Consider the following 27,419-nt stretch of genomic DNA (forward strand, 5'->3'; position numbering starts at 1 on the left):
TATATATGTATATATGTATATATGTATATATGTATATATGTATATATGTATATATGTATATATGTATATATGTATATATGTATATATGTATATATGTATATATGTATATATGTATATATGTATATATGTATATATGTATATATGTATATATGTATATATGTATATATATATACCCATATGCATGAAATAGAAATAAGTAAGCCTTGTGGAATAATAAACTGTGTTTTGTTGTAGTGGTTTTCAAATGATTGCCTGCTTCAGCCTTGTGCTCCATTCTACCCCTTAGAGATGGACATTGTCTTCAGACTTCAAGAGCCTTAGGAAAATAAACAGATCATCTTTTGGGGGTTGTTTGGGGGTTTCTGGGCATCATGGTATAGGCCTGTAATCCCAGTACACTAGAAGTGGAGGCAAAAGAATTCCAAGTTCAAGGTTATTCTTAGTTGTAGAAGACTCCAAAGAAAAATAGAGAAAACATAAGAGGGGCCAGAGAGTTACATGATTCTGTGGGGTTGTACCACGGGGCCGAAACTTAGTAAACTTACACTGTGTTGTGTGTTTTGATAAGAGTGACTTGTGTTTTAAATAGCACTTGAATAACAAGCTTCTTTCTTCCTCCTTCCCTCCCACCCTCCCTTTCTCTCTTCTTTCTTCCTTATCTTTCAGTTTCCCTTTCGAGACAATCTTTTCCAGTCTATGTACTACCCTCTGCAGCTGAAGTTTTTGGAGACGGTGCATACCCTGTGCGGGCGGATCCCCCAGGTTTTTCTCAAGCAGATTGAGAAAACGATGAGAAGAGCTTACGAGAAGCACATCGTCATCCACGTGGGCCCCAACCCCATGAGCTGAGCGTCCTCTCGCACTGTCAGCCAGCCTGGTGTCTGTAACCCGGGACGTGGATGCTTACGTGGATTGGATATTTGTGTGTGAATATTTAATGGTGCTCTATGACTGTTGAAGTTAAAAAGCCTGATTATATTTTGGTAAGCTAATTATCCCTAGAAGGGAATGTGCTTCTCCTTATTTTCTCCTGACATCCTATTTATCTTTTATTTTTCAAGTTATTTTATGAATTTAACATTGTCCCAGTGGGTTGAGAGAGGAAGGGGAATGTTTTTCTAGCTCTCAAATATGAGCCCCTGTCGTTATGTGCAGCTATCATAATAATCTGGATTTCTTGAGACTCTTCCTATGCAACTTGCTCTCTCATATCTTATTGAAAAGCAATACGCGTCGGGGCTGGCAAGATGGCTCAGGCGGTAAAAACATTTTCCCAACAACCCTAAAGGCCTGCGTTTGACTCCTTAGATAGAAGATGAGAATGAACTTCACCAAGTTATCCTCTGACTTCCAGGTGTGCCCACACTCACACCAACAAGTAAAGAAAGGTATTAGTATTGTAAATATATAGTATTGTAAATAAGAATAAGGGCTGGAGAAATGGCTTGGTGGGTATGAGCGCCGACTGTTCTTCCAGAGGTCCTGGGCTTCATTTTCAGCACCCATGTAAATGGTTCACAACCGTCTGTAACTCCACATCCAGAGTATCTAATGCTCTCTTCTGTCCTCCACGGTCACTACGCACAGAGGTAGTGTGCACATCAGATATACATGCAGGCAGAACATTCCTATACATAAAATAAAATAATAACATTTTAAAAATTAAAATAATAATAATAATAAATTATGAAACAAACAAACTTGAAGAGAATATAGGTCAATGTGCCACAATCAAGATTAGATTAGACATAATCTTACCGACCACTTGAAAAAGGTTGTTACCATTTGAATGCGTTTTCTTCCAGACTCCTTAAAACTCCCCTGGCTTCTGTATTTCCCACAGTAACACGTTTAAAACATACAACCTCAGTGAAGCCCAGCCTGTTTGCTGAGATTTCATATAGAAGACTAAACAGCCAGACGAGATAATTACAGCATGTCGTGTCTGGAAAAGGCTTTCAGACCAGCTAATTGGGCAGCATTTCAAGATGAAGCATGTGTCTGAGAGTGCATCTCAGACGGATTGCCGAGCCCCGTGGAGGGCTCAATCACGAGAGATTTCTATGCAACAAAAGCTTCCAAAAGAAAGCCCAAGGGGGGCTGGGGATTTAGCTCAGTGGTAGAGCGCTTACCTAGGAAGCACAAGGCCCTGGGTTCGGTCCCCAGCTCCGGAAAAAAAAAGAACCAAAAAAAAAAAAAGAAAGAAAGAAAAAAAAAAGAAAGCCCAAGGGATCTCTTTAGCGAAGAGGTGTGAGTTTGTGTTTCTCCTCAGACAAGAGCACTTGATTGGACTACTGGTCAGGGGGCAGATATCAAAGGGCAACTTCAGATGTTTGGTATTTGTTTTAATTGTATTTTTAACTGTGTATCTGTCTATGTCTGTGTCTGTGTATGGCATATGAGTCCAGGTGCCGATGGAGACTGGAAGCGGGGGCGTTAAATCCCCTTGAGCTTGAGTTACAAGGGGTGAGGCTGCTGACTTAGGTGCTATGCACTAGACTTAGGTCCTCTGCAAGAGCAGCAAGTGCTCCTAACTGTGGAGCCCTCTCCGTCCCCTTGGGGTTCTTTTGTCTTGTATTTTAAAGACAGGGTTTCACAACCCGCCTGCCTCAACTTCCAAGTAAATCCTGGATCTACTGGTGTGTGTCCCCACACCCAGCTCCAGTTTCAGATTTAATTTGCTAAAAGTAAATATTTCAGAAATTTTCATTGGCAAGAAAATGCAAATTCCTGCCAGCCTCAGGACTCTTTCAACTGTGGCTAGCCATCTCTTAGTTTAGAAGCCTCACAATCCTAGCACCTAGCTACAGGAGAGAAAGCTCTTGTTCTGTCCCCGAGAGAGATCTGACTTAATCCCTTGCTTGTATGTTGGTGTCCATGTAGGGACATTTTGCATCCTGCTTTATTTATCTCAAATGACTTTTGCATACACGATTATTTTGTTGTTGTTTCCTGCAGCCTAGAGAACTAGGAGGGGCCCCTATCATCTCCATGAGGTTAAAAGACTGGAAAGGCTTCTTCTTTTAATTAATTGCTTTAAAACAGCAAGAGGAACAACCCCAGTATAAGTACATTTCTATAAAACACAGGTTGGTGTGAGATGGATCCTATTTTCCAGGAAGGAAAGAAAACGTTTGAAAAATAAACATCCCGAGTTCCCTTCATCCTACACAGACAGCAATCTGAAAAGTGGGAAATAAAAAAAAAACAAAAACAAAAACAAAAAAAACCAGATTATTTTTATTTATGAAGTGTGGAGCCCATATACCAGTAGGTCATCACAGCCCCTGTCTCTGCAGAAGTGTCTCATTCTGAGATGGGACTCCTCAGCACTACAGTGCTAACCTGCAGTGGCGGTTAGTGTGTGACACAGTGATTGTAGTCACAGTTGTGATGCTGAAATGCTACGGTCTGGCCACTTTCTCCTCTTGCCTACCACCTGCTATCGTTAGGGAAATCACCCTGTGGTAGGCTACTCTCATTCTTACGGCTGTTCTGTGTCCCCACCAGCAGACATGACATCTTATTTTGGTCTTTCCGGCTGCAGGCACATGGGGTGTGGGGTAACTTCCCACAATCTGGGCTTTAGTGGTGGAGCCAAGAATGTACACATAAAGGGCTGACTTGCATTCCAGTCTGCTCTCCATGGTCTGTTCGGAACGTCCAGTGAACCCACGAGTGCTAGTTAGACTCCTCAGTGGCTACCAGATCTGAAGACCTTCCATCAAGTCTGTGGAGAAGCCTTCAAATAGGAAACACAAAAGCGCCTTTGGTTTTATGAAAGCAGGTCTACTCTCAACTCTCAACTGTTTGATGCCAACCAAATGCAGAGCACTGTTGTCACTGAGTCTCAGTGGGAGAATTTTAGAACATTCCAGAAGTCAGTTATGATCTTGTGACACTTTAAGACCTGATGTGGCACACATACACCCACTCCCCAAGGTGGAATTCCCATGGTGCGGCCTACAGTTTTAGGTCCAGTGGAGAATTTAAGGAGAAAAAAAATTTTCTTCCAACTCTTTGTACCTGAAAGTGGTAATTATTGGGTTTTCTCTGTCTTTGGTATCCCCCCCCCCGCCCCCCCGCAGACACCTTTGAGATGGAGAGCCACGTGTTTATTCAATGAACTTCAAAAACACTCGATCTGATCCGAGCAGTTCCCTGCTGCCTTTCAGCTCCTCAGGGCACGCTGAATTTACCCCTGCAGGGGCTAAAGCTGGTGCTCTCCTCGCCTGCTCTGGCCTTGTTTCTTTTCCCCTCCTCATCCTTCCCTCTTGTCTCAGTTGCCGTTCTATTGCTGTGAAGACACACCATGACCAAGGCATCTCTCATGAATAAAGCATTTAACTGGGAGCTGCCTTACAGTTTCACCAGCTCATCCGTTAGCATCATGCTGGGAAGCAGACAGGTTTGGTGATGTTGAGCTTCACATTCTTTTTTTTTTTTTTTTTTTTTTTTTTTTTGTTCTTTTTTTCGGAGCTGGGGACCGAACCCAGGGCCTTGCGCTTCCTAGGCAAGCGCTCTACCACTGAGCTAAATCCCCAACCCCGAGCTTCACATTCTTATCCTCAGGCTGAGAGACCCCCAGTGCACACCTCCTCCAAGAAGGAACACCTCCCATCCACCAGGGACTAAACACGCAAATTTTTGAGCCTATGGGGGTCGTTCTGATTTAAACTAGGACACCTCCTCCTTCCTCTCTGCTGCCTTCTCTCTTTTCTCATTTCCTATTTAAAAAAAAAAGTCTGCTTCACAGATGTAGCTGTGGCGTTCTGTGTAGAGTGTCAGAGAACTTTGGGACAGCAAGTGATGACCATGCTTTTGCACAAGTTGGAAGTGAGATTTCAATGGCAGGGTTGCTGGGAAGACTGAGGTTACTCCTTGCTGTTTATTTCCAACATCTGAGAAATTGTGACTTACATAAAAATTCTAATACTCGAATATGCCCCATCTACAAAATCAATTTGACTGTCTCCCCGACTTTGACAATTGTAGTTTAGCACAGTGCTCTTGGCTTCAGCTTTTTTGTGACATTCGGATGTCATATCCGGTGCTCCACTGTGAACCATCTGCACTTTCACTGTCTGCTTCTGAAACGGACATTTAGATGCTCCCAGAGACTGGCTGGTATCAATGATGAATTTGTAGTCTCCATAAGCGAAAGTCAACAAACACATCAAACCATGCATAATCAAAGCTCGATCTGGAGTGGTAGCTCTGGGCATGGTGGCTCACAACTATCATCCTAAGAGGATGCTGGAGGGGAGGCTGGAGAGATGGCTCACGGGTAAAGAGCACCGTAACCATTTCTTTCCAGAGGACCTGGGTTTAATTCCTAGCACCTAGGCTTACAACCATCTGTAACTCCAGTTCTAGGGGGAATCTGATGCCCTCTTGTGACTTCTTAGGATAACAGGTATGCATGTAATTCACAGACATACATGCAGACACAATGCCCATACGTGTGATTTTTTAAAAACTTAAAAACACCTAAGCAGGGTCCATGCCTTTAATCCCAGCACTCAGGAGATAGGCAGGTGATCTCTGCGAGTTCAAGGTCAGTCTGATCTACAGAGTGAGTTCCAGGCCAGCCAGGGCTACATAGTAAGACCCTTTCTCAAAAACAAAGCAAGTGCACACGCACTAGGTCTGAAAAAAAATAAAAAGTTATTGAGTGATCATAAAACAATGATTCAGTAAGTTAAAATCCTTATAGCCTGCTCTGTAGACAGGTCACCTGCCACATAAATGTAGAATTATAGGATGTAATATTTGGTATTTACTCATAAAGAATAAATGTCATGTGTTTGATGAACCAAAATGGGCATCATTTCATGATCAAATTCAGAAATTCATTCTCAGTATAAAAGTGTCATTTAATAGAATGGCAGGCAGCTCTTCTTACATTTTTGTTTTCTGCTATATCTCCATGTTTTCCATTTTTGCCTTCCCCTTCCTGTCTATAAATTTCTGGGTCATACAGGAACCAGGGCTTTCTTGGAACCCGGGACAGTTCTTGGGAACCCCTGTATAGGTAGAAGAGGCTTCTAACTAAAGCTTAGATCCACTTGTCTGTGACTGGGGCTGTTCCAGACATTTGAAAAGCTTAACACCTGCACACACTCATACACACATGCTATATTCCTTTTAAAAGGGACACTACCTTTTACTGTATCTTTGAGTTGAAAAATCCTGCACGGTTAATGCCGTTCCATTCACAACAGCATTGTGGGCCTTTACCTCTGACAAGATTTCTCTGGCAAAAGAGAGAGCGCTTTGTTCTAGTTATGGTTTTTACAGGTCAAAACTGGAAATATTCTCTTGAGACTGCAGCATAAAACTGTGTGTGTCACCATATGTGTAAACACGTGAGAACCAGGCACAGTGCTGGCCTCACTGGGCTGACATGTTTGCATTCCTGAACACAGGTTGTTTTCTGTCTAGTTTGCTCAAAAAACTTGGGTGTTTTTTGTTGTAATTTTTATTTGCAAAGAAATACATTTTAAAGAAAAGAACATGGGTTGGGGATTTAACGCAGTGGTATAGCGCTTGCCTAGCAAGCGCAGGTGCCTGGGTTCGGTCCTCAGCTCTGGGGGAATAAAAACAATCCAAGAAGAAGGAATTATTATAATTAGTAAAATAGAGGACAAGAACTAAGACGACATGACCATCTCATCTTTTTAAATATCTCATCTCTTGCTTTGTTTTACCTTAAAAAAAATTTAAAAGCTTTAAATATGTTATTTGATATTGCTTTTGAAATGTGTATGTTTTTCTTCCTAAGATTTTAAGCCTAAATATGTATCTTAAGTATGTATAACTAGTAAAGAGTATTTAATACGTAGAATAGTTTATTTTTTAAAAAAGTCATTAAAAATTTTACCTTGATTATAATAGCATCCTCGTGAATTATTTGTTGAGTAGTCTTCTCTGTCCAAGGAAGAATGAACGGAGTTTGGAGCGTGTGAAAATGAGCTGTCTATAATTCCTTGCTATGTTTAGCAAAACTGTGCTTGACTTGTTGACCGCAGCACATACAAAAATAATTGAACTGCTTCAAAGGTTTTGAGCACATTGAAATATTTTTTCTATTATCTCTTTTTAAAACCAGCACAAGGTGTTCAGTTTGTCTACTGAATTTCCTCCTCATAGTTAAGTCTAAATTTGAAGTGTTTTTTAAGTTTAATTATATGCATGTGTGTGTACGTATGTGTGCATGTGCACATGCATACAGGGCCCAAGGAGGCCAGGAGAGGGCATCAGATTACCTGAAGCTGGGGCTATAGGCTGTTGGGAGCGGCCCAGTGTGGGTGTTGGGAACCAAACTTCGCTTCCTCTGCAAGAGCAGGACTTGCTCTTAACAGGGGGGCCATCTCTCCAACCCTCAAAATTAAATTTAAATCCTAGTGCCACCACTGTCAGATAGAATGTAACCCTCTACACCTTCCAGCCCTCTGTTAGGGGAATAAGCTCTGACTCTCCCTATGCATCTCTAGACTCCTATCAGCGGGTGAGTATGTTGATGATGCTAAAATGTGAAGAGAGTAAAAGGTAAAGGCGTGTGGCTCCAGACAGGTAGGACCGCCACGACACAATGTTCTTAATGTGTAATGCATTTTTTTTTTTTAAGCGTGTGTTTCTCTCACAGTGTCTCTCGACCTTCTTAACCCTGCAACCCTTTAATAGAGTTTCTCAAGGGGTGGTGATCCCAACCATAAAATTATTCCGTTGCTACTTCGTAACTGTGGTTTTGCTACCGTCATGAGTCGTAATATAAAGGGATCTCCACCCACAGGTTGATCGCTTCATACAATTAGAAAGGAGGTGGCAGTCCCGACCATGGAAGGAGTCTGGTGTGTCTCCCCAAAGTATCATCCTGAAGATTTGGAAACTATATTAAATATGGCGTTACTTGAAGGTAGAGGTGTGACTTACTTGCCTGGCATGCACAAGGCCCTGGGTTCAATCCCCAACCCCTGCCCCCAAATAAAGAGGGGAAGAGGAAAAGGAAGAGGGAAAGGAAAAAAGGAAAGAAAGCTGCTGTTGTTGTAAAAATATTGTAAATTAAAAAGTATCGTTGTCTTTTATCCTGCTAGGTCTGCACCGTAGTGCCCCATGATATCTGCTAGATATCTTGGCGGAAACACAACACAATTCCTCAGTGGCCCAGTGTCTCTTGCCGCCACACGCTTTCCTACACTCAAACCGTCACATAAAAGAACACGCAACACAATAATCTTAGATCCAATTGGTAAGATATAATTGCCCACTTAAACATCCATCCCTTAGGAACATTGATAACAACCTGTAAATACACAGAGGAGAATCTTTTTTGTTGTTTTGTTTTTTTGTTTTTGGGGGTTTTTTTTTGTTTGTTTGTTTTTTCGGAGCTGGGGACCAAACCCAGGGCCTTGCGCTTCCTAGGCAAGGGCTCTACCACTGAGCTAAATCCCCAACCCCTACAGAGGAGAATCTTAATGTCACCTGTCATATTGTCCTGCCAAGGCTTCTCTCCTTTCTGTTCTAGTCTCCTCCTCTTCCTTCAAACTTCTCCCCCGCCCATCCTTCCTTCTCCTCCAATGACAGGCCTCCTTCTATCCTGTACCTGCCCCCCACCTGTACTTTACAAATTCAATGGGGAGGTGGTTCTGGTAAAATCACCTGAGTTCTGAGTATGTGACTAGGCAGCTGTCCTTGGGGCAGTGGAATTAGCATCAAAATACAGATAACTTCAGGGCAAACCACAAGAAGCTGCCATGACAGAGAGCAAATAAATAATAATGGTTAAAAGATAGGTCTAAGCTACCACCACAGCGCATGCATGCATGCATACCCAGTCATCAGTAGGCAGGGTAGGATGATGATGTGTTTGTAGCTAGCCAGGCTTCTGTAGTGAGACCCTGTCAGAAACTCAACTCACCTCAACTCAACTCAAGTCTCCCCTCCTCTCTTGTCCCCTCCCCTCCCCCTCCTTCCTTCCACACAGACAGAGTTGTATCGAGATCCTGAATAGCTGAGTCAGCTTCTTGTTTGTCTTCACTGCTGCCTCCACTCAAAACATTAACCCCTGTAGGCATCTCTGGTCCTCTGATCCCAGGAGGTCTCTGCATGCTCCAACACACACACACACACACACACACACCCTTCCGGCCCATCTCCCACCCATCCCCCGCCCATCCCCCACCCACACCTCCTCCTGATCCTTTTCCCACATCTTCACTAATCCCCATTCATCTGTTACAAGGCCTTTGAGCCTCTCTAGCATCCCTTTTGTCTCCCTTCTTCTTTCATCTGATAAATGTCCATTCTTCTTTGGGCCTCAGTGAAAGTGTCACTTCCTTTTGGAAGCCTCCCATGATCTGCCAAAGATGACAAGGCCTTCTTATATATTCATTTGTATGTGTCACCCTGCACATTGTCATTTCTGTCTATTGAAATAATAATAAAATAGTGACATAAAACTAGACGTAGTAGAGTGTGCCTTTAGTCTCGGCACTCAGGAGACAGAAGCAGGCGGATGTCTTTGATTTCGAGGACACCTTGGTCTACATAGAGTGGTCTCAAAAAGAAAAGAAAGGAAGGAAGGAAAGAAAGAAAAACAAACAAGGAAAAGAAGGAGAAAGAAAACAAAGAAGAAACAGTAGAAAAAGAAATAGTGACAAAATGTATGCCATACTTTATTGACTACCTTCCCCAGTAGAGACACCGTTCCTCAAAGGCACAGTCCTGGTTATCCTGTTCTCTGCTCTGAGCTTTGGTGATGAACACACATGATCATCATGGTTAACAAAAAAATAAATAATTTGGCTGCATGCTGATCAGGACCCAGCCCTATCAGCAAAGCTTCAGAACACTAATTTGGTTATCCTGAAAAACAATTCCTTTTCCTGGAAAGGTTGCTACAGAGGTATGACGTCTTATTCACTGAATGTTTATCGAGTTATGTGAATCTTAGGAGTTTATTTACCCAAAGAAGGACAAGACTGAGACAGAGACAGAGACAGAGATTGCCAAAGTGCTTTTCAGCTTAAATGCTCACTTTTTCCACAGTTCATTCTTCATGGCCCTGAGGAGGGCATTTGTCTGGAAACCTTATTTCTGGTAGACATTTAACTATTTAAACTGTAAATGACTGCAAACATAGGTCATTTAATAGAGGATGTGTGCATGCATACGTGTGTGTGTGTGTGTGTGTGTGTGTGTGTGTGTGTGTGTCTGTGTCTGTGTCTGTGTCTGTGTCTGTGTCTGTGTCTGTGTGTCTATGTGTGTGAAAGAGAGAGCCAGAGACAAAGACAGTGACTGACAGAGCCAGGGAGAGACAAAGGGAAAATATAAATGTGGACTGGGTAAGTGACGAGGTTCCCACCCCACTCCACCCCCCTCAAATCTGTGTGTAGTCAAAGGTTCACAGGATGCCAAGGGAAATGTGTCTCTTTCATGGTGCTTTTGTCTTGAATATTTTACTGAAAACCACTGGCCATCCTTCTAGGATCCCAGCCATAAAATGTTCATGTCATTACAGTAGCATCTTTCCATCTGCAGAAACACATTGTCTCCACATCCAGATGAAACATGACATTGCCAAGCTAGACTGCCAAAGATCAAGAAAATTATTCTCCTAGTGTTTGCCTAAAAATAATTACCATATTCATTTCCCCTGAAAGGTAAACAACCACTGGCCACCTAAAGCCCTCCCCAGAAAAAAACAAAAACAAAAACAAAAAAACCCGGGGTTGGGGATTTAGCTCAGTGGTAGAGCACTTGCCTAGCGAGCGCAAGGCCCTGGGTTCGGTCCCCAGCTCCGAAAAAAAGAAAAAGAAAAAAAAAAAAAAAAAAAGAGTTCTACATCTTCATCTGGAGGTTGCTAGTGGAAGACTGACTTCCAGGGATCTAGAGTGAGGGTCTTAAGCCCACAACCACAGTGACACACGCACTTCAACAAGGCCATACCCCATAATAGGGCCACTTCCTGGGCCAAGCATATACAAACCATCCACTAACCAAAGTAATAATTGAAGGGATCTTGTCATAAACCCAATCTGTTGGACAAGACTCATTTAGCAGTCCTCTACTACTATAGGCAAATCATGAGTGTAAATGTATCCTCTACACATCTGTAGTATATATGTCATTTATGACATGTAAAATGTGACTGTAAAGGGTCTTGTGAAAACACCAACTCTTAGTGAACATGTAGGACTTACCAAAACATTAATATTCCCCTTTCTGAAAAAAAAAAATTCCCCTTTCTGGGGAATGGAATGGCCATTTTGGGTTAAATGACAAATCTGGTATATATATGTTATGTTAGAAAATTGGATTCTCTTTTGGTTTTTGTTTTTGTTTTATTTTTCAAGACAGAGGTTTTCTGTGTAGCCTTGGCTGTCTTGGAATACACAGTGTAAACCTAGTCGGCCTTGAACTCACCAAAATTCACTGTCTCTGCCTCCCAAGTGCTGGGATTAAAGGTGTGCACCACCACTGCCCAGCAAAATTTGGATTCTTTTTCAAATATTAATTTTTGTCTATGTGTAACACACACGCGCACACACACACACACACACACACACACACGCGCGCGCGCGCGCGCGCGCGCGCGCATGTAACTTTTCTTCTCCTGCTCTAATTGTTGTCTTGGAGGTGTATTTCCTCTGTCTGCTAACCTAGACCTAGCTTCTAGCCACCTCTGTCCAATCTTATCTAGGCCTAGAATGTTTTGAACCTCTGATACTTACTGCTGAATAAGCTCACCCTTTCTTGTTCTTTTGAATGGCTGGTCAACTCAGCTGTTTTGTCTCAAACTCCTTTCCAAGATTCGATCTGGCTTTTTTTCTCTTGGCCTTTCCTAAATTACACTGCTTGGCCTCATACTGTAGTGCCAGGGAAGGATTAGTGATCCCCCAAAAAACAGTCAGGAGCTGATCCGATGCAACTCACACAGGGTCTTTATTCTATTCAAGCTAGCTTTAGGGGATGTGGGGGCTCCTAGCATATTGCCTTTGTGCAGGATGGTTTTAGTGGTGAGCAGCTCCAAATATGTCTTTATAGAAAGCTACAAGGGGGGGTTGGGGATTTAGCTCAGTGGTAGAGCGCTTGCCTAGGAAGCGCAAGGCCCTGGGTTCGATCCCCAGCTCCGGAAAAAAAAAAAAAAAAAAAAAAAAAAAAAGAAAGCTACAAGGGGAGAGGGATGGGGATGAGTTTAAGCATCTAATTGGAGAGCTACCATGACCTTTAACATAATTGGCTAGTGCTGGGAGTCATCTCATAAGCTTAATTTCTGCTTCCCTTTGCACTAGTGGTAGCTAGGCAGGGGGTGGACTTGTAATCTGGGTGTGCAAATCTGCTGGGTTAATGACTTGGAGACTGGAGCTAGGCTCAGGCTTTGTTGGTGGGTAACTTGGAAACTAATGTTAGGCCTGTTAGTTTATCTGAGCTCAATCCTAGGTCAGGTTCTCTAAAATTGAGCCTGAGTTTAAAGGATTTGCCCTCTCAATACTAACTCTGGCAATCTGTTCAGATCTTCCCGCTCCTTTCTCATTCTCTGCCTCATTCTGTCTTCACCTATGTCTAGCCATTCTCCCTCTGTAACCTGTCTCTGTACAACTGTCCCATTAAAACTGCCTCCTCGGGGCTGGGGATTTAGCTCAGTGGTAGAGCGATGATCTAGGAAGCGCAAGGCCCTGGGTTCGGTCCCCAGCTCCGAAAAAAAGAACCAAAAAAAAAAAAAAAAAAAAAAAAAAAAAAAAAAAAACCTGCCTCCTCTTTTCTCTCTTTCTGCACTGTTCTCTTAAGTAGCTTCCATTTCCTCTCTCTTCTAACGAGAATTGGCAACATCCTCATCTGTCAAAAGTTTCTCTTATTCATCACTTTGTCTACCCCTTAATTAGACAACACTTTGAAACACAGGTGCGTCCTTCTACACACTAACCTTAATTGAGATTAAAGGTGTGTACTAAAGGTGTGTCTGTATTCCAGCCAGAGATATTAATGGTGTTGTGCTGAGGGCTGAGCCACACCCTAACTAGAAACAGGTTCAAATATCCTATCACATGCCTGTGTTACAGAACACGCGTGGTGATCAGGGATCCACTTGTAGGGATGAGTGTTCTCCTTCCACCTTGTGAGTCCCAGGGATCAAATTCAGGTGGTCAGGCCTGGCAGCGAGTGACCTTACATGCTGAGCCATCTTACTGGTTCAGAAACTGAATTTTTCATTAAGTTGTTATTAGGAATTATTTCAAAAAATACAGAGCTAAAAGAAAAATCAGGAAATCATACCGGTTTGGGCACACTGAGTGTTTGAAACTTAGTCAATGATTAGAACAGGCCTTCTTATAGTTCACTATTGCTGGCATATGTGCGGTGATAGGGACAAAAGTTAGCAAAACTAAGATGTGTTCCAATGGGCAAACACTTAAAGTCGAAATTTACGAGGGCCGGAGAGATGGCTCGGTGGTTAAAAACGCTGGCTGTTCTTTCAGATGACCGGGGCTTAATTCCCAGCACCCACAGGGAGCTCACAAACCATCTGTAACTCTAGACTGGCCTAGGAGATCCAACACCTTGAATTTACACTGACCCACATACAGGCAGAATAGCCATACACAAAAAAATAAAGGTTAAAAAAATAAGGAATTAAAGTAGTTGGTTTGTTGTGATTAGGATTGGAGCCATCTAAATTTGCCCTCCAACTCTTTAGATAGCTACTGCATGTGCAGGTACCACGTGACTCTCTCTCTCTCTCTCTCTCTCTCTCTCTCTCTCTCTCTCTCTCTCTCTCTGTCTCTCCCCACCCCACCCCCCTGCACACATTTCCATACAGAGTAGCTCCCTTTGCACTTCCCCAGCTTGGCTGTCTCAAGGCCATCCTCTGCCACCATGCACTCTGCTTGCTTATTCCCCGCACCCCTCCCCCCCGCCCCACCCGCTCCACAAGGATGTCCCTACCCTGTTAAATTATTTTTTTTAAACAGACAGAATCTCACTGTGTACCCTTGGCTGGGCTGGAATTTACCATGCAAAGCAGCTAGCTGACCTTGAACTCCCAGAGAGGACTCCACCTACATCTACCTACCATGTTGGGATTAAAGGTGTGCACCACCACTTCTGGGAAAGCACTTTCTCTATGAGCTTTTGTCTCCCCAAGTGCTGTCTCCGGGGGCCACATATATTAGTATCCCCCACTGCAGTTCCCCATGACCACGGTTCTTACAGTATGTATTTTGTACCGGCAGGCTCAGTATCACTGATGATAGCAATGGATATGTCTGGACTCTGCCACAGACTTAACTGAATCTGAACTGTAAGTAGACCTCCACAGCCAGCTTTCAGGTAGTGCTGAGGATCAAGACAACAGTCTCAGGCAAGCCGAAGCAGCGTTCTGCCTCTCAACCACAAGACTGTAGGCATGCCCGCAATCTGTGTTTGAATGAGCCCTTCAGGGAACTCGGAGAACCACCGATTTAGGCTCTCGCTGAAATGGACAATGCTGGCTCCTACCCAAGGCCTTTGACTCAGATTCTTGGGAAATAGGAGCCAGAATGCCCCTTTCCTCAAGCTTCCCCACACAATTCCAGATCACTCTACACATTGAGAATGAGCAGTGTTGAAGCGTCATGGGCATCTCTAAAAGATGAGTGCTCTCTTGGGAGTCCAAGAAAAAAAGATTCGGCAAGAACACTGAGGATTTTTTTTTTTTTTGATTTTGACAAATATAAATCAGTGTCTGTCGTTTGGGTGGGTAAAGCATTTCACTGTCACCAGACATGGTGGCACATGCCTTTTAATCCCAGTACTCAGGAGGCAGAGGCAAACAGATCTCAGAGAGTTTAAGGCCAGCCTGGTCTACACAGGCAGAGTCCCAGCCCAGCCAGGCTACATGGTAAGATCTTGTCTAAAAAAGACAAACAGATGTACAGTCAGAACAAAAGCCCATTCCACCGTAGGGGCATGTACAGCTCTACAAGGACCTAAGATCAAATTCCTCAGCACCGGGCCAAAAGCCAAGCTTGGTTGCATGCGCTGTACCCTCAGCACTGAGGTGAGCACACTGGCCGGCCAGGCTCGCCAGTGCATGCAGCTTCCAGTGCGGTGAGAGACTCTGTCTCAAGGCAATAAGCAGAGAAGGACTGAGGGCGGCTCTTCACGCTGTGCTCTGGTCTCTGCCCTACATGCATGGGGGTGCAGGCACTCATTTACAACACACGCACACACTACTAAACTAAAACTAAACCATTTCCGCTTATGTGCCTTGAGAGTTGAGAATTAAATTGTTTATAGAAACCCCACAGGCCTATTGACACCTCCTCCTTTCTTTCGCACCCTCCGGCCCTCCTCCCACCTCCTTGACCACAACAGTTTAGTTTTAGTAACTAGACCATATCCTAGCCTCCAATTAGAGTTCTTTTAAAGCTAAGGGTGGGGCTGGAGAGATTACTCAGCGGGAAAGGGCATTTGTTGCCAAACTTTACGACCTGAGATTGATCCCCCAAGGGCTCATGTTGTAGAAAGATGCCTGCAGGTAGTGCTCTGATCATCAAGGTGCTTAGTGGCTTGCAGGCCACTCATACACACACCAAAAAATAATTAAATTGTTTTTTTTTTTTTAAGAGTTTAAGGGAAAAGGTTGCCAAACAAGATGGGGAATGCAGGTGAGGGAATGGGGATAGGAGGATCAAAGATTTAAGGTTATCCTTGGCTACATATAAAGTCTGAGGCCAGCTTAGGCTACACAAGACTGTCCAAAATAATCACAAGTTGGTGAACTGGCTTGATTCCCAGCACTGTATGATCCAGTTGCTCCCACCACTCCTATTTCAACAATACTTTGAAGGTGGAGTCAGAATGATCACAAATTCAAGGTCGTCCTCTGATACAGGAGTTTGAGGCCAGCCTGGGATACATGAAAGGAGAGGAGAGGAGAGGAGAGGAGAAGGGAGGAGAGGAGAGGAGAGGAGAGGGAGGTCGACAGACACGACAGACACAGAGGGACACACAGACACACAGACACAAAGAGAAAGATGGCAGAGACAGAGAATTTCTGGCAGAAGAGGAGGAGACAGGGCCTGAATTGGCTGGAGAGCCTTCAGAGGACTCAGCTTCCCTGCACCTTGGCTTCCGACCTCCTTCTCAGAGCTGCAGAGGGAAAATTTTCCATTAGTTTAAGCAACTGAGAGAGTAGTAAATCATCACTGCTGTTTACAGAAAACAAACACGAGGGTAGGGAAGGAATGCATGCAGGAGAAATCTGACACACTCATGATGACGAAATTAAAGTGACTTATCTTTAATGATGGTATGCCCGGCAATGGGGTGGGAAAAGAATACAGCATTTCTCCATGGTATTCCTACCAGGGACCCCTCTGTGATGCTTTACTGGGTCCATTCTTATAAAGGGCTCTATGACAGATGCAGGAAGCATATCACTGCTCATTTCTTAATGGAATGAACAGGAACATGGTTGTCCTTGTGGTAAGGGCTTACACCAAGGTTTGCAGCAGCCTGTGGCTACCTGCTCAGAACCTTAGAACCTTAGTCTTTTTTTTTTTTTTTTTTTTTTTTGGTTCTTTTTTTTCCGGAGCTGGGGACCGAACCCAGGGCCTTGCACTTGCTAGGCAAGCGCTCTACCACTGAGCTAAATCCCCAACCCCCAGAACCTTAGTCTTAAGCATCTCAGAGAAAGTGTTCTTGTAGTAGTGTTGTGACTGCATTTGAAAGTATTCAAAAGGCAGAAGTAGCAAACTCACAGATATTTTTGTCAGTCAGCCTGAACGAGAACAGCAGGTTGCAGTCACTGAAGCAAGCCACTGGCTTAACTGGTTAAGTCACCTCTGGTGGCTTCGGGTCACAGCTGAAGAAACAGGCATTTTAGACATTAATGATTTACCTGGGTTCACACAATCAGGAAGTGGGAAGCAGGGAATTAAACCCAGATGTCAGATTTTAGACCTTGATGTAAACCAGAAGAACATTCAATGTTATTACACTCAATTACTTACTGATAGTGGTACGTGTATCTTTCTATTTATATGCATGTGTCTGAGGTTTTCCAAAGAAACAGAAATAGTGTATATGGGACAGAGAGACTCTGTTTTTTTGATACAAGATTTCTTACTGAGCCTGGAACTCAGTGAGCCCTAAAGATCTTTCTGTCCACCTTCCCAGTACTAGGATTAGACACCCACACTCTGTGCCTCGTAGTGTGATGTGTACAGACACACAGACAACACCAGGGAAAGCGAGAGAGTGAGACAGATAGGCAGGAGAAAGGTTGAGAATTACTATAAGCATTGTCGGAACACTGGCTCATATTGTGCAGGCTGCGAGCCCTATTTATGATCTACAGGGTGACTTGACAAACCAGGTCCTGGGCGAAGTCATCAGACAGAACTTTTAAGATCACTTTGGGGAAGAGCAAGGCTTTTTTTTTTTTTTCCGGAGCTGGGGATCGAACCCAGGGCCTTGCGTTTGCTAGGCAAGTGCTCTACCACTGAGCTAAATCCCCAACCCCAAGGCTTTTGTTCTATTGAGCCCTTTGCTCACATTAGGGAAGGGCAGCTATTCTCATCTGCCTTCTGATTCAGACGCTTCTCCCATGCAGAAACATACTTACAAATGTGCTCAAAGTCGGACCAAATTCTACATCCCCACACCCCTTCTCCGAGAACTTCCATGACCTGGACTCTCTGCCTTAGCGGCCAGCAACAGCCAGATTTACACAAGACCTTGGTTCCTAGGTATAGCAGTGTGGACACTTGGCCTGAGTCAGCCAACCAGATACTTTGCCTGTAACTGAACCATACTGCTCAGTGGTCCTTAGCAAGTTAATTAGAATGAAGATGTGCACTCCTAAGCAGTAGAGGGAGATTCAGAGGGAAAGATAAAGAGGCAAAGGAGGAGGAGGGGTTCAGGGATGGGGGTAATGGACAGCCGGCAGGTAGAGCAGGGCTCCTAATCTCGTATAACACTCCACTCTCCTAACAGTCTCCTGTTTTATTTTTCCAGATTTCTGGAAGCCCACATCCACAATGGTGGACAGGCTGAGTGAAGACACTTTTTTTTTTTTTTTTTTTTTTTGGTTCTTTTTTTCGGAGCTGGGGACCGAACCCAGGGCCTTGCGCTTCCTAGGCAAGCGCTCTACCACTGAGCTAAATCCCCAACCCCGTGAAGACACATTTTATCTAGCCTATCCGCCTCTTCTCTATCTGCTCAAAAGCTGCATTTCATCGCCAGCATTGATCATGACACCCCAGAAAGCAATCCCAGTTCTTTAAGAGCAGACCTGAGCTCTCTGTATTTTCACTAAGAACCCGTTAACTTTTGAGAGTCTTGAGAGATGACAGGAAGTCCAGTGGGTATGGGAATAACCGCCATACGTTTAGAACATTATAACCAGTCGGTCTATTTTGTCTACCTCAGCTCTATCTTCCTATGCTTTGTGATGTACAAGTAAGGACACAAAGGCGTAAATAAAAGGCCACAGGAATCACAGAACTTTCCAGGCTTTATATAGTGCATTTAATTTAAATTTAGTTTAACTGATGAATAAGTATATAAAAATTGAGAAGGGTTGGGGATTTAGCTCAATGGTAGAGCGCTTGCCTAGCAAGCACAAGGCCCTGGGTTAGGTCCCCAACTCAAAAAAAAAAAAAAAAATTGAGAGAATTTATGGGAATCATCTATGTATCACGTGATTTTATTTTATTCATTTATATTGATTTTGGTTTTTTGAGACAGGGTCTCTTTATTTAGAGTTGGCTGTCCAGGAACTCACTATGTAGACGAGGCTGGCCTTGAACTCAGAAATCCACCTGCTTCTACCTCCCAAGTGCCAGAATCAAAGGTGTGTGCCACCTGGCTTGGCTTTTGTGTGTTATTTAAATCAAGGTAAACTTATCAATCTTCACAAACATTTATCATTTCTTTATGATAAAAGTCTTTTTTCCTAGTTTTATTTGTTTATTTATTTTTGTCTGTTTGAATCCGTTCTGGCTGCTCTGGAACTCTTATTCTATAGCTCAGGTTGGCCTTGAACTCAGATCCTCTTGCCTCTGCCTCTCAAGGAATCACAGGGGTTTTCCTGTCTTGCTCTGCCTTTTCTAGCTTTGTAAAAGATGCACTATAATGCCATGATCTCATTGTGAAGTACACACTGACCGTTAACCTCCTGTTATGTAGCAGACAGAATGCCTTGTCATAAAAGGGGATTCTTTACATTGTCCTACATGATATGAACTCCAAGGGCATGTACACACATGTAAACCCAAACACACATGAATATACACATGCACACAAAAATGTACATTTAGGTCTCATTTAAAATGTTCATATTTTTATGCATGATTGCTTGTATGTGTAGCACATATCTGCAGGAACTCAAAGAGGCAAGAAGCAGGTGTCACAGGCCGTTGTGATCTGTCATGTGGGTGCTGGCAACAGAACCATCTCTCCATCCCTATTCAACGCTCATTTTAAACTGATTTGTTGTTACTGAATTTTGTCAGTTTTCTATATATTCTGAGTATCAACCCCCCTTTCAGAGGGATGCTTTATAAATATGGTCTTCTACTCTGTGTGGTTTTTTCTGTTGGTTGCTTATTTTGCTAAGCAGTAATACAGTGATATTTTAACCCAAGTCTGTTTGCTGTTCTCCAACCTGTGGAAATTGGATGTTGGTTTTTTGTTTTTTCTATACTTTTCCTAAATCTTTTCTTGTCTTTTTCTACAGACTCAGTCCAGGATGACAGCCAGACTCCATGGACTTATAAAAAGATCCTCCCACATGGTCTCCGAAGTCACCCTGGCTGTCTTCTCTCTACCCTTTCTTCCTGTCTCCATCTTCTGCCACCCACTCTCTGCGCTTGCGGCTTTCCCTCGGTGCGCATGCGTGACATGCAGTGGGGCTACAGCCTGCCAGTTGCTGTTTGCAATGGTTTAAGGTCCTTCCCTGTTTTGGTTTAAACCTGAAATGTCCACCACTGGCTCAGTTTGTAATGCTTGGTCGTTAGCAAGTGGCAATGCTTAGGAACACCTTGAAACCTTTAGAAAATGGGGCGGGTGGGTGGGTTGGAGAGAGTAGTTGCAAGAGCTGGCCTTTGAGACTTATTCCTAACTGTTGTTTCATGCCCTGTTCTGTCTGCTTTGATGTGAACAATGTCTGACACAAACTACCGCATCAAGCACTAGGGAGCTACACCTGCGTTCTCCTCACCCCACCCCCACCCTGCCCCCAGAATGGACTAAGCCCTCTGAAACCACGAGTTAAATAAATTTCTCTTCCTGATTTTGTTGTTGTTTTGTTGTTGTTGTTGTTTTCCTGTCAGACATTTGATCACAGTGAGGAGAAAGCTGAGGTACTGGTTCACGCCAGCTGTTGCACATTGCTGCCCTTAGTCCGGAACTCCACGAACTCCACGCTTCTGGCCCTGCTGATTCCTGCTACTTCTCCCCTGGGAATTGGAATGGGCAGTGTGAAGTTAGCCTTTAATCCCAGCACTCAGGATGCAGAGCTAGGTGGATGTCTGTGAATTTGATGCAACCATGACCTATAAAGTGAGTTCCAGATTGGTTAGTTCTGGCAGGTCACTACACAAAGAGATTCTGTCCAAAAACAAAACAAAACAAAACACAAACAAAAAACAAACAAACAAAAAAAAACTAAAAACTTAATTTTTGTCAGCATTTAATTTTTGGTTGCATTGGTTTTCTAGTACATCTAGAAATCCTGAAATTTCAGAGGTGGAAACATTATAACCATTGTCATTTTCTATGACTCCTTTTATCAGTCATTCAGGAGCTGTTCAGATGGGCTGTTCTAGGTGATCCTACCTTAACTACAGTCCTAGCATCAACGGTTCCTGCAGTCACTGAGAGATTCCCCCAACCTAAGCTCTCCTCTGCCTTTCTTCTTCAGGCTCCTTCCCTTGGGCTAGCCAGTGTTCTCACAAATGGCAGCTGACTTCTGTCCCCAAGGCGGAAACCCCAGGGTCCTCTATGATTTAGCCTCCTCTGTGCACACTGAATTCTCTAACTCACTGTAGGGAGAGATGATACATAGGCAGGGATCATTATGAGGAGTTCTGGGGCTGGCAGCCACATCCTGGTCCAGTTCTCCTCCCAGGGAATTAACAAGTGAGGAACCCGCCTGCCTCCACCTTAGGCTTAAAGGCCATCTTACAGCAAAGGACGATTGATCCACTCCTGTTTATGATTAGACCTGTTTCTCAAGGATCGGGCTATGCCCCCTGTAACCCTGACTACAAATGGTTCGGTGCTGCCTGTTCCAGGAATGGCGATCATGTCTTTGTTTTCAATAAGCATCTTGCAACCTCCCCTTTGCTTCAAAGGGTTGCTATGGCTACCTTGTTGTGAGACCTGTTGTTATGACCACCTTGCAATTGTGCCTTTGTTTCAGGAGGTCGCTAAGACTAATGTGTGTTCCTGCCAAATCCCCCATTTGGAACCCTCCCTACTCTTGAGCTTTTAAAGCTTTTCTACTTTGTCTTCCTCACATCCAATACTGACTTCTCAAACCCTTCCTTAGGAGGAGGCACACCAATTATACAAATAAAAAGAGTTTGCTGGGGTTGGGGATTTAGCTCAGAGGTAGAGCGCTTGCCTAGCAAGTGCAAGGCCCTGGGTTCGGTCCCCAGCTCTGAAAAATAGAAAAAAAAAAGAGCTTGCTTTAATTGTTTGCTTTAATTAATTTGGCCATGATATTGGTAGGTGGTCTTTTTCCTCCCATCTTTGGGATTTAAAACGAGATTAGCAGGAAATTGCACAGTTAAGAATTCTAGGAGGAAACAACCCCAAAAGCCAGTCCTCAGGCTCCTTTTCTGCCTCTACTCTCTTTGTAAGCCTGAACTCCAAATGACAGATAAGCTACAAGAGAAGCTAAGGTACGAGACAGAAGGGCGCACAGCAATGCCTGCCTAAGGGAACGGGAAGTTTCTCAGAGGAAGTGAGTTTAGCCTGACACCAGAAATGTGTGAGGAAGGTCCCACAGTGATCTTCAGGGGAAGAGCTTTCAAATGGAAAACCCTCAAAGCAGGAACCTTTAAATGAGAAGGCTGGAGAGATGGCAGGCCATGCTGGTCAATGCTTATCTATAATCTCAACACTCAGGAGACTGAGGAAGGAGGGTTGAGGGTTAGAGGTCAGAGTGGGCTATATGGCCAGTTCCAGACCAGCCTGGTCTACAGAGTGCAATTTTGTCTTTAAGAAATAGATGTTGGGAGAGAAAAGGGAGGATGAAAGAACAGGACAGGTGAGGGGAGAAGGGAGAGAAAAAGACAGTAGAGGAAGAGGAAGAGAGAAGACAAAGAGGGGAAGGAAGGAGAGAGGGAGAGAAAGGAGGGAGGAGGGAGGGAGGAGAGGAGGAAAAGGAAGGAATGGGAGGAGCCATCTAAGTAGGGAGTGTGGTTCAGTGGCACAATACTTACCTAGCACGTGAAAGGCCTTGGGTTAGAACCCCAGCATGTAGAAAAGAGTTAGATGGATTCTGACTAGCCACAAAACAAGTAAAACAAACTGAAACAAAATGAACAAATTTAATTTGACCCAAGCTGAGAGTGATGCCAGGGACAAAGCAGTGTGACGGGAAAGGACTTGGCTTGTTCTCCACTGGAAGGTTCCAATAGAACTCCCCGTAACCCTGTAACTAACAATGGAAGAGAAGAGCTAATAGCCACTTGAAACAGGGCTGGGGCCCAAGAACTGGTTTTTATTGAAGAATCCAGAAACTCAATTTTAAATTTTACTGAGTTTTTTCCCCCCCTCAGACTTAAATATCTGTGCTTGGCTAGTGTAGCTGTATTGCACAGCAGATTGCTCTGGTGTGAGAAACTGGGCCCTACAGTGGCTGGGGTAGCAGAGGGAGATGGCAAACTTTGTTGTGGAGTTAGTGGTTCCATTCAGAGTGGAGGGACCCAGGCACATGGCAGCCATTGGCAGTGGTTTCACAACATTGTCCTCCCCTGAAATCTTCCTGTGATTTCTGAACACACACCCTCATCAGCAGTGACCTAAAGACATAGATAATTGGTTGGCAGCAAAATTTGACAGGTATTTTGAGTGTGGTAGGATTTTGCTTGCATCTACAGCCCAGGGTTAGAGTCAGAAACATTTTTTTTTTTTTCCCGGAGCTGGGGACCGAACCCAGGGCCTTGTGCTTGCTAGGCAAGCGCTCTACCACTGAGCTAAATCCCCAACCCCCAGAAACATCTTTTTAAAGTCAACTTTGTAATGGCTGTGTCCAGATTCAGATTGGGTCCGTCTCAGTTACGTCTGGCAACAGGCTTCGTCCCTTCTTTGCAGGCGACAGGGTATGTGGGCCTTGGGAAGAGAAGGTAGAACAAGCAATAGCTTTTCTTTTATCTTTATATTTTTAAACTTACTTTGTGGGTGCCTGAGTATGAATTCTAAAATGGAAGTCAGATGAATGCAATGGATTGAACTCTGGCTGGCTCCAAGCGCCTTCACCACATAAGCTACTTGCTGGCCCACAGAAAGAGTATAAAATGCTCCCTGTTGGTTTAAAGCCAGATGTTCTGAGTTCTAGAACTGTCCTGACATACATTGTCTCCACTTGTCATGGAATTCTAGAAGTGTTTTGACATATATTGTATCCATTTGTCATGGAATTCTAGTACTGTCTTGATATACTTCGTATCTATTTGTCATGGCGGAAGACCTTCTCATAGATTCTTGCCCTCCCCTTGTAAGAATTGATGCCTAAAATACAATAGCAGCTGCCTGAACATTTCCGAATGGAGTCAAAGTGTCTGTGGTTGAGTGCTTCGTACCCACCATTTCATTCTTTCATTATGTCTGCTTAAAAAGTTTTGTTTTCATATTGGGGTAGGGTGGGGATGGAGAGTGGGCGTGTGTAAGGATCAGGGGACAACTTGTGAGAATCAGTTCGATCCTTCTACCCATGTGGGACCCAAGGGAATAAACTCAAGTCCCAGCTTGAGAGCAAATGCTTTTAACTGCACCTTCTCCTTAGCCTTACATCTCTTTTGAAAGAGCCTCTCCCAGTTCATCGGGGAGAAAAGTGAGGTTTCAAGGGCTGAGGATGTAGTGCAGCGCCTCACCTTACCTATGCAGTGCTCATATACACAATGAGGCTCTGGGAATTTCTTGACTTTTGGTCACTAGCCCTCACACAAGGGAGAGGAGAGGAGAGAAGAATCCAGCTGCTTCTAGAGTTTCAGGCTCTTGGTTACTCAGCTGTAGCTGTCATTTCTCACCAAATATCAAAGTTGAGTCCAGGTCTGTTTTGTTTTGAAAATGCAGAGGTACCAGGAAGGTGCCTTGGCAGGTAAAGGCATTTACCAGAAAGCCTATGGGTCTATGCTTTCATTCATAGAATCCAAGCAGAAATGAGAGAACCAACTCCCCCAAGTTATCCTTTGACCTCCACATTCATGCTGTGGTACACCCCCTTCCCGATATATATATATATATATATATATATATATATATATATATATATATATATATATATATATATATCGACAGACACACACACACACACACACACACACATACATATATATATATGTAAAGGCTTACAGGCTGGATTATGTCTCAGTTGGTAAAATGCTTGCCAAGCACTTGGTTTGTATTCCAGCACCCATAAAAACAGGAATGGTGGTACACCTCTCTCATCCCAATGCTTGAGAGGTAAATCAGAAGAATGAGTAGCATAAGGTCATCTTCCAGATTCTCCAGCTTGGGAAACATAAGATCCTCAAAAATCAAAAAAACAAAAAAAAAAACCAAAACAAAAAACAAAAAAAAAACATTGAAAATGTATTCTCTGAGCCCTTGTGATGACAACAACAGTACACATGGACCACACCAGAGCCTTCAGTGTACTGATGGGGAAACTGAGGCGCAGAGAAGCGACGTGGACACTCCGGTTACAGTCCTGCTCAGCGCCACAACAGCCTGCAGCGCGCCACAACAGCCGCGGGCTCCGAACTCGCACCTCCGTCCCTCGCGCCTCCGCAGCGCACGCGCACTCGGCGGGCCGGGAGCGCTCCTGGGCGTGTGTGGGTGCGCGCGCGCGCAGCGGGCGCGAGGACGACAGCTGTGGGGAGCGTGCGCGCGCTGACGTGCCGGGCGCCATGTTGGAGGGCTGGTGGTAGCGGCTCGGGGAGGTTCTCGCTCTGTCCGTCTCGCTCCGTCTCTCGCTTTCCCCCGGCTCCCTTCGGGACCCCCCTCCCCGATCGCCGGCGTGTGGCGGAGTGTGTGCGAGGGCGGGGGCGGGCGTCGGGGGGGCGGGGGCGGGCGCCGCGGCCCCCGGGACGGCGGCCGAGGGAGGCGCCGGCGGCGAGGGACTCCGCGGCGCCATGGACGTCGAGAGGCTGCAGGAGGCGCTGAAAGGTGGGGGTCGCCGCGCTGCCGGCGGCGCGCTCGGGCGGAGGCCGCCCGCGCCTCTCCGCCGTCGCCCGCGCCGGGCTTTGTGTGGGTTGCGGGCGTGGGGGGAGGGGAGCGCCTGGCACCGGCGCGGCCTCGTCGTGTGGCGGCGGCAGCGGCCTCCGGGCCTGGGGAGGCTCGCCTTCACCATGCTGAGGCTGAGCCTTGGCAAGCAACAGGCTCGAGAACACTGCTTCCCAAACTTGGAACCGCGGGGTCCCGGCGTTCTGAGGACCCCCGCCTTGGACGTGCAGGAGCATTTGGAGGATGGCAGCTTAGTTGGGTGGCTTGGGGCTGGATTCATTCAAATACACGCTGCAGCGGTCGGGGCTCCGGTCGGATGCCGGTGCTCCCCTGTGCCGCTCTTGGGGAACACTGAAGGATGGTCTGTGAGGTGGAGTGCCCCCTTTAGGAGACTTCTCACTGCCGGTGGAAAAGGGTGACGAGGTAGGGATTCAGGGTTGCATGTATGTGGGTATTTGAGTGAAAGGCTGATTTTCTTTAAAAATAATTTTTTTGGGGGGGCGGGGGCAGGGTTTTTCTGTGTAGCCTTGGCTGACCTGGACCTCGCTCTGTAGACCAGGCTGGCGTCGATCTCCAGAGATCCGCCTGCTTCTGTCTCCCAAGTGCTGGGATTAAAGGCGTGACCCACGGGCGCCCAGCTGAGGCTGATGTTCTTGTCTTGATATGTAGAGAAAGAGTTTGAATAAAGTTTTCTTGGCGAGGACATAGTGATAACCCTTCTTTTCTTTCTCTTAATCTAGATTTTGAGAAGAGAGGGAAAAAGGAAGTTTGTCCTGTACTGGATCAGTTTCTCTGTCATGTAGCCAAAACTGGAGAAACAATGTAAGTAGAGAACATGGGTTTGTGCCGGCAGGCCTACCTGTCATTCAGAGTTGCTCAGGATTGTGGGGGGGAAGAGGATTTCTGAACACTCGTGTGATAGGTCTTTCAGAATTGGAGAGCCCCGGGGATGGGAGAGAGAGCCCAACAGGTTAAGGTGCTTACTTTAAGCCAGGCCTGAGGACTTGAGCGTTTGATCTGGGAGTCCCACATAACAGAAGAGATTCCCAAAAGTTGTTCTCAGACACGTACACAAGTCAAATAAATAAACGAGTGTAAAAATTGGAGATGTCTTAAAGATCACACACAGTAAAGGTGAGAATCTTTTCTGTGTGTTGCATAACAATTGTTAAGAATTTATCAGAGTTTTCTAGATTTCTTCTGTGCTTTGGCACAAAGAATCTACTAGTTTTAGTTGGAAAGAACCAATTAAATGTTTCATTGTGTGGCTTTGATACTGTTTTGGGGATTTGTGGACCACGTTTTTTTTTTTTGTTGTTTTTTTTTGTTTTTGTTATTGTACTGTTGCTTGCCAGCCTTTTGTTGTCTTGCTAATCCTTGTAGTTGTTTGAAGTCTAACTTGTATTTATTGCCTTGGGGACTTAAGGTGACACATTCCAGATGGTGAAGTGTCACTGTCTTGACTTTCTAGGTTAGCTTACCTACGTATGCCCAACATCTTACTAGGCTTTTTTCCAAGTGTTGATCTGAACTTACACTGTACTTTTTTCAAAAGAAAGGAACTGGTTTATTGTTTTGTAGCTTTGTGAGAAAAGTTGCTTTCACAGTTTGGCTCAGTTACTCTAGAAGATAACCCATCTTTGTGTGCTGCTCTGAGTAGTGTAGGGTGTGGGGCCGGAAAGAGGAAAGGTTATTTTGGGTTCAGTGTTGTGAGCTGTCTACTTAGTTTGAATATAACACTCAGCCGGTGATTATATAGCTTCTCTGTCATTATCAGTTTTTAGTCAGGGTCTGTAGCCCTGGCTGGCCTGAACCAACAACTGTATAGAACAGGCTGGGTTTGAATTAAATGATCCATATTGCCCCTGCCTTCTTAATTAAAGTCTTAGGTAGTCAAGTCAGGCTGTTTTTATCTTTTGAGATGCAATCTCCATCTAGCTCAGGTGGTTTGGAACTCAGGTAGCCCAGACTGA

General features: G+C 44.6%; 2 protein-coding genes and 1 long non-coding RNA gene across 6 annotated transcripts in view; 2 read left to right on the forward strand and 1 right to left on the reverse strand.

Moving 5' to 3' along the window:
- Positions 1-20,281, forward strand: part of Gxylt2 (glucoside xylosyltransferase 2) — a 102,472-nt gene extending 82,191 nt beyond the window's left edge. For 2 of the 4 annotated variants that reach the window (XM_039108771.2, XM_001066466.7), the window contains exon 7: positions 667-6,894. In XM_039108771.2, coding sequence (XP_038964699.1) covers positions 667-849 — 183 coding nt within the window. In that variant the 3' untranslated portion in view covers positions 850-6,894. Of the gene's footprint in view, positions 1-666; positions 6,895-7,795; positions 10,588-19,726 lie in introns of those variants that run through there. The other 2 variants (XR_005503781.2, XR_005503782.2) reach the window with 2 other exon arrangements.
- A 2,419-nt stretch (positions 20,282-22,700) lies between these two features.
- On the reverse strand, positions 22,701-24,427 carry LOC134486825 (uncharacterized). The gene is made up of 2 exons (XR_010066234.1): positions 23,394-24,427; positions 22,701-23,021 (listed from the first exon to the last, which is right to left on the reverse strand). It is a non-coding gene; the product is annotated as an uncharacterized LOC134486825 (long non-coding RNA).
- Positions 24,428-25,133: 706 nt separating this feature from the next.
- Positions 25,134-27,419, forward strand: part of Ppp4r2 (protein phosphatase 4, regulatory subunit 2) — a 40,926-nt gene continuing 38,640 nt past the window's right edge. Inside the window, exons 1-2 of the mRNA NM_001106613.3 lie at positions 25,134-25,389; positions 26,187-26,268. Coding sequence (NP_001100083.3) covers positions 25,356-25,389; positions 26,187-26,268 — 116 coding nt within the window. The 5' untranslated portion in view covers positions 25,134-25,355. The remainder of the gene's footprint in view (positions 25,390-26,186; positions 26,269-27,419) is intronic.

This window comes from Rattus norvegicus, chromosome 4 (assembly GCF_036323735.1).
Source record: "Rattus norvegicus strain BN/NHsdMcwi chromosome 4, GRCr8, whole genome shotgun sequence".
NCBI lineage: Eukaryota > Metazoa > Chordata > Mammalia > Rodentia > Muridae > Rattus > Rattus norvegicus.